The sequence below is a fragment of the Capsicum annuum genome, chromosome 3 (genome assembly GCF_002878395.1).
Source record: "Capsicum annuum cultivar UCD-10X-F1 chromosome 3, UCD10Xv1.1, whole genome shotgun sequence".
NCBI lineage: Eukaryota > Viridiplantae > Streptophyta > Magnoliopsida > Solanales > Solanaceae > Capsicum > Capsicum annuum.
In genome coordinates, this window is record NC_061113.1 from 54,811,576 (window position 1) to 54,819,292 (window position 7,717).

Consider the following 7,717-nt stretch of genomic DNA (forward strand, 5'->3'; position numbering starts at 1 on the left):
TGTTATATTATTAAATTTTATTTTCTTTTATGAAAAGAAAACATTCTTCATAATATAATTATAACAAATTATAATATTACAATTAGATAATAAATCTAAAATAAATATAAAATTAATCGGAGAAAATAATTAATTTTTTAGCACCGCGCGAAGCACGGTTAGTTTCCCTAGTATATATTAAAGTTAAATTAATGTTCCTATGAGAAAATTCTATTTTCTTTCTTTTTAAAATAAATTCAAGAATATCATATCTTTATTTCAATAATGAGATCTTTTATGTCTACGTGAAACACGGACATTTTCACTAATGAACAAATAAAAATGAATGGAGGAATTACAATTTGAACTCGTATAATAATGCACCAAAATTAAAAATGAATAGTGGAATTACAATTTGAACTTGGATTATAATACACCAAGATTGAACAAGGGGATCAAGACAGTGGGTTTCACTCAGCACACAGAATTGCCTCGTGATACACGCTATTATGGGGAAATTTCAATTTGAGGTACTTGAGATAACCCCATGCCTTTCGACCTTTCTACATTGCCACACTTTGAAGAAACTTCTGTTGAATTTAATTGGTGTGAATGGAAAATGAAGGGACACAACCTTTGAGCAAAAGACATATTGTTTTGGAAAAGGTGTGACTGTTCAGATAGTTGTATCTGTTCAGAAGAAGACACAATATTTTGAATAAACAGACATGACTTTTTCAAAGGATACACCTTTTAAGTGAACCATTGCCACCTTTCAGAAGAGGCATCTGATGGCTATATAAACCTTCTTTCATCCACAGGTTTGATATGAATGAAAAAATTTCTAAAATAAAAACTCTTATTGTCTTTAAAACATTCTTTGTGATCAATCAAATAGTTGAGTGAGTTCGACGAATCCAATTATTTGAGGTACCACTATAGTTGGATTGAAAGCCATTTTATCCTGGAAGAAAGATTCTAAAACCTCGGGTACAGTGAGGGGAATTATTCCTTAAGGACACTCCGTGAAGTCGGGGGAATTGACTTTATATTTCTGTTTCATCTTAATTTCTGAAAAAATAAAACATACTTCTTAGAAAGATCACTTTGATCTTGTGTTGAGGGTGTTTTTGTACTGCATAGTGTTCTTGTTTTTAACCTGAACTAGTGTTGAAGTTGTTGTGCCTAAATACAATTCTTGTACTTGAAAACACCATAAAATAACAATCTTAAGGAATAAACCTTGCAGATCTGTATTGCTTGTTTTTGGAGGTTAAAGCTTTAAACTTTCTACTCCGTTTGAACTTAACAAGTGATTCGAAGACATAAAATCTTCATCACAAGTTAAAGATCATTCGGTTGATGATTGAAAGTCATAAAAACTTCATCGTTAACTAGAAATAAGAAGAAGAGTTTAAAGTTGCTTAACTTTATAAATAGTATTCTGAAATTACTAAATTTTATTGTCTTGTGGTGACAAGAAAAATGACTAACGAAAGTCAAATGCAAAATGCGGCTACGATTGTGGGGACAACTAGTATTGCCTCAACAAGTTGAGCAAATGCTCTGTAACCAATGGCACCTACGGAGAAGCCCAGAAAATTTACGAGCATTGACTTTAAGCGATGGCAGCAAAAGATGTTCTTTTACCTCACCACTCTATGCCTTCAAAGGTTCACTAGTGAGGATGTACCTGCAGTGCCCGAGGGAACCTCGGACAAAGAGCATTTCATGATTATAGAGGCTTGGAAGCACTCAGACTTCCTTTGCAGGAATTATATCTTGAGTGGTCTCCAAGACGAGCTCTACAATATTTACAGTGGAACTAAGATATCAAAGAAATTGTGGGAAGCACTAGAACAAAAATATAAGATGGAGGATACGGGAATTAAGAAATCCTTTATTGCACGGTTTCTGGACTTTAAAATAATAGATAACAAATCGGTTGTCTCTCAAGTTCAGGAATTGCAAGTAATCATCCATGATATCTTAGCAGAAGGTATATCTTTGAAAAATACCTTAGTTGAACAAATTGAAAATATTCTTAGTTCTCACATAAACTGTTTTGTAGGTTTGATTGTGAATGATGCATTTCAAGTAGCAGCGATCATTGAGAAGCTACCACCTATGTGGAAAGACTTCAAAAACTACTTGAAGCACAAACGCAAGGAGATGACTGTCGAAGATCTTATTGTCCGACTGCGTATTGAAGAGGATAATAAGGCTGCTGAGAGAAAGTCAAAAGGGAATTCTACAATTAATGGAGCACATATTGTAGAAGATGACCAAAATAATTCTAAGAAAAGGAAGAAAGATCAACAAGGAAGCAATCAACCCAAGAAAAAATTCAAGAAAAAGTGCTTCAACTATGGCAAAATTAGCCATAAGTCCAAAGATTGTCGTGACTCTAAGAAAGGCAAGAAAAAGGACCAAGCTAATATTGTTGAGTCCAACAAAAAATATGATGATCTGCGTGCTATGTTCTCAGAATGCAACTTGGTGGGGAATCCTCGTGAATGGTGGATGAATTCTGGTGCCACCCGTCATGTGTGTGCCAACAAAGAATTATTTTAGTTATTCACTCTGGCTCAAGTACAAGAAATGATCTACATGGCTAACTCCGCTACGGCTAAGGTAGAAGGAACAGGAAAAGTGGGCTTGAAAATGACTTCAGGAAAGGTCTTGACACTTAACAATATCTTATACATTCCAAAGTTACGCAGGTGTTTGATTTCTGTTTCACTTCGAGACAAGAATGGATTCAAATGTGTAACCGTTTTTGGAAAAATTGTAATTATCAAAGGAGAAATGTATGTAGGAAAAGGGCTATCTCACCGAGGGCATTTATAAGAAGAATGTAATGAATGCTTGAATCAATGAAATCAATAAAAGTTCAAATTCTTCTTACTTGCTTGATTCTTATAACTTGTGGCATGAACGTTTAGGCCATGTTAATTACAAAACGTTACGAAAACTAATTAACTTAGAGGTTTTGACAAACTTTGAGTGAAATAAATTAAAGTGTCAAACGTGTGTGGAACCAAAGTATGCAAAGCATCCTTATAAGTCCGTTGAAAGGTATTCCAATCCCTTAGACTTAATACACACTGACATTTGTGATATGAAGTCAATACCATCACGTGGTGGGAAAAAGTATTTCATAACTTTTATTGATGATTGAACTAAATATTGTTATGTCTACTTGCTAAATAGTAAGGATGAAATAATAGATGCGTTTAGGCAATACAAAACTAAAGTAGAAAATCAGTTAGAAAAAAAGATAAAAATAATAAGAAGTGACAGGGGCGAAGAATATGAATCTCCCTTCGCCGAAATATGTGTAGAGAATGGAATCGTCCATTAAACTACGGCCCCGTATTCACCTCAATCTAATGAAATTACGAAAAGAAAAAATCAAACTTTGAAGGAAATAATGAATGCCTTACTTATAAGTTCTGATTTATCGCAAAACTTTAGGGGGGAGGCTATCCTTACAGCCAATCGTATACTCAATAAAGTTCCTCATAGTAAGATACAATCAATCCTTATGAAAAATGGAAAGGAAGAAAACCCAACTTGAAATATTTCAAAAAGTGGGGGTATCTAGCAAAAGTCCAAGATCATATGCCTAAAAGGGTTAAGATAAGACCTAAGACGGTGGACTGCGTGTTCATAAGATATGCTAAAAACAGTAAAGCATGTCGATTTTTGGTTCATAAATTCAAACATCCGGATATAAATAAAAATATGATAATTGAATCAGATAATGCTGAATTCTTTGAAAATATTCACCCGTATAAAGTTAGACACGAACAGTCTAGTGGAGGATCTAAACGACCTCGAGATAGACCAAGGGAGAATGTACATAATGAAGAGAATCTAAGACATAGTACACATCAAAGAACGTCAACTTCGTTTGGATCAGATTTTGTAACATTTCTCTTAGAAAATGAGTCTCAAACGTTTAAAGAAGCGATATCGTCGTCAGACTCATCCTTTTGGAAAGAGGTAGTCGATAGTGAGATTAATTCAATCTTAAGCAACCATACGTGGGAATTGGTTAATCTTCCTCCAGGAAATAAACCTTTAGGTTCTAAATGGATCTTCAAAAGGAAAATAAAAGCGGATGGTACTATTGACAAATACAAGGCAAGATTGTAGTAAAAGGCTTCAAGCAAAAAGAAGGCCTTGATTACTTTGATACATACTCGCCAGTAACAAGGATAACATCAATTCGAATGTTAATTGCCTTGACGACAGTATATATGGTCTTGAAATCCATCAAATGGATGTGAAAACTACATTCCTAAATGGAGAATTGAGGAAGAAATTTATATGAAACAACCTGAGGGTTTTGTAGTTCCAGGAAAGGAGAATAAGGTGTGTAAACTTATTAAGTTGTTGTATGGACTAAATCAAGCACCTAAATAATGGCATGCGAAGTTTGACCAAACCATGTTGCCAAACAGGTTTAAGATAAATGAATGTGATAAATGTATTTACATTAAAGACATTTCGAATCACTAAGTCATTGTTTGTTTATATGTGGATGATATATTAATCATCAGTAGAGACATTTCAAATATAAATGCAACGAAATGAATGCTCGAAAGAAAGTTTGATATGAAAGACCTTGGAGTTGCAGATATGATCTTAGGTATAAGAATCCATAGAACTCCACAAGGGTTGGCATTGTCATTGTCTCATTATATCGAAAAGGTACTTGACAAATTCAAGTATGAAATTCGGTATTGCCAAGACTCCTTTGGATGTGAGCTTTGCACTTTGAAAGAATGAAGGTGAAAGTGACTCACAATTGGAGCACGCAAGAGTATTGGGATGTTTAATATATATAATGAACTGTACACGATCAGATATAGCATGCGCTATTAGTAAATTGAGTCGGTACACAAGTAATCCCAACAAAACTCATTGGATGGCAATGAAAAGAGTTTTGGGGTATCTTAAATACACTCAAGACTATGCCTTGCATTATAATAAATATCCTGCGGTACTTGAAGGATATAGTGATGCAAATTGGATCACCAGATCGAATAAAGTAAAATCCATAAGTGGATATGTATTTACTATCGGTGAAGGAGCAGTCTCTTGGAAATCATCCAAACAGACTTATATTGCTCGCTCTACAATGGAATTTGAATTTATTGCATTGGATAAAACTGGTGAAGAAACAGAATGGCTCCGTAATTTCTTGAAAGATATTCCTTATTGGCCCAAACCAGTGGCACCAGTATGTATACACTGTGATAGCCAAGCGGTAAAAGGTAGGGCAGGGAGCATGACGTACAACGGTAAATCTTGTCACATACGACGGAGACATAATACCGCTAGAGAACTTTTCTCTAGTGAAATTATCACTATTGACTATGTTAAGTCAAAGAATTGTGTCAGATCCACTTACAAAAGGCCTATCTAGAGAAGGAGTAGAAAAGACATCCAAAGGAATGGGTTTAAGGCCTAGGACAAGTTAGCATGGCGGTAACTCTACTTAGAAGACTAAAGATCCCAAGAGTTAGGTTCAAGGAGATCAAACAAAGTTGTGTCTGACAGGTTCAACATTGTCAATTACCCAACCCATTCTCATGATATAGATAATGTTAGTAAACAAGGATAAGACTTAAAGTGAAAAGTCTTTTAATGATTATCTAAATTTGGCAGATTTGACCAGATAGTTAATCTATAGGATTGAACGTTTAGAAATCACTTATGTGAGGGAGAAGTGGAAGCCACTTCAAGGAGAATGTTAGTAAAGGCCTATTCTCTAAGCTCTCATAAAATCGGGGTGTTCATGGATGAAAAGAACAAAATCGTGAGAACCATAAACGGTAAAAGGCTGGCTGTGTGACATGTGTTGTCTAGGTGAACATTAAAGCTCGACGGTTTAAAGATATAAAATCTACCGATTGACCGAGTGCATCCAATGCATGTTCACTATGGAAAGTTCAAAGGGAAACCCACTTATCCATATGCAATCAGTTTTTGCTTGATGACCACATACTTATCCGTAAAGTTTTACAAAGAATAGTCATTCCCCATTTATGTGGGGTATTGTTGAGTTTAATTGGTATGAATAGAAAATAGAGGGACACAATATTTGAGCAAAAGACATATTATTTTGGAAAAGGTGTGACTGTTCAGATAGTTGTGTCTGTTCAGAAAAAGACACAATATTTTGAATGAACAAACATAACTCTTTCAAAGGATACACCTTTTAAGTGAATCATTGCCACCTTTCAGAAAAGGCATCTGATGGCTATATAAACCTGTTTTCATCCACAGGTTTGATATGAATGAAAAATTTTCTGAAATAAAAACTCTTATTATCTTCAAAACATTCTTTGTAATCAATCAAATCGTTGAGTGAGTTCGACGAATCCAATTATTTGAGGTACCACTATAGTTGGATTGAAAGTCATTTTATCCTGGGAGGAAGATTCCAAAACCTCGAGTGCAGTGAGGGGAATTATTCCTTAAGGACACTCTGTGAAGTCGGGGGACTTGGCTTTATATTTCTGTTTTATCTTAATTTCTGAAAAAATAAAACACACTTCTTAGAAAGATCGTTTTGATCTTGTGTTGAGGGTGTTTTTGTACTTCATAGTGTTCTTGTTTTAAACTTGAATTAGTGTTAAAGTTGTTGTGCCTAAATACAGATTCTCGTACCCGAAAACACCATAAAATAACTTCCTTCATGTGGACGCATCAATTTCTAATTTACTCTTCGTTTTCCTGGTATCTTTTACTATGGAGAAATTATTTTCTTTAATCAACAAAACACGCAGATAAATAGAAATATGTATAGGTGAGCGTATGGCGTTACAATAATGTTACAGTAGTATATTTGCTTACAAGCACGTTAACTAGAAGTTTTTCTCATTAAAGCAGAGATGGCGGAACTACTGGACTACAATACGTACAATACAATACAAAACATATGATGTTACGAAATCTTACCTATACATTTAAAAGTCCTAGCTAGTATTTGGTAAAAGCTATAAAACAGTCATGACTATCTACAAATTTATACAATTTCTTAGCCACAAAATTATCTAAAACAACATCTCGTAGTTAAATAAATATATTAATTTAAGTTATAAAAAATAATACTAATGATTAATATTGCCACAAATTTATTGCAATAGTAAAATTTCATAAGTAATCATTATTTTTTGCCATGAATTGAAATTTTGTGTAGCACCAAATAAGTTATTTAAAGCACAATATTACAATAACGAAATATAATTTCTCGGAGTACTAAAAATTGTTGCAAATTTAGCTTAATAGCTATAATTATTTTTCATGATAAAATGGTATATCTTATAGCGACAAAATTTATTGTTATAATAAAATTTATAGCTAATTATTTTTTCGGCTGGTTAAAATTTGAGGAATAGTAATCTTTTTGCCACATTAAATTAATTGAGACAAAAGATCCTCTAACTATTATAATAAGATATATATTTACGACTATGTAGAAGTGGCTTAAAGCACACAAGAGTTCGTCGTGGTGCTTGCTTAAAGCAAAGGTATTTCTGTCTTTTCAGTGATTCTTTTGTCTACTTTTACTTGATGTTTCAATTAGTTTCTCCAATGTTCTGACCGCTTCACGCCTCTCTCCATTAAACCCTCCATGACCGCTTCCACAAGAAATTATGATCCAAAATCAGCACATGAAACACATTAAACAACAAATTTCTGAAGTAGCGTATGACGTATG

General features: G+C 33.9%; 1 protein-coding gene across 1 annotated transcript in view; it reads left to right on the forward strand.

The window, feature by feature from the left end:
- The first annotated feature begins 7,393 nt into the window (after nt 1-7,393).
- LOC107863854 overlaps nt 7,394-7,717 on the forward strand; it is a 13,041-nt gene continuing 12,717 nt past the window's right edge. The window contains exon 1 of the mRNA XM_047407996.1: nt 7,394-7,717. This exon is cut by the window's right edge and continues 62 nt beyond it. Within this exon, the coding sequence (XP_047263952.1) occupies nt 7,708-7,717 (10 nt within the window). The 5' untranslated portion in view covers nt 7,394-7,707.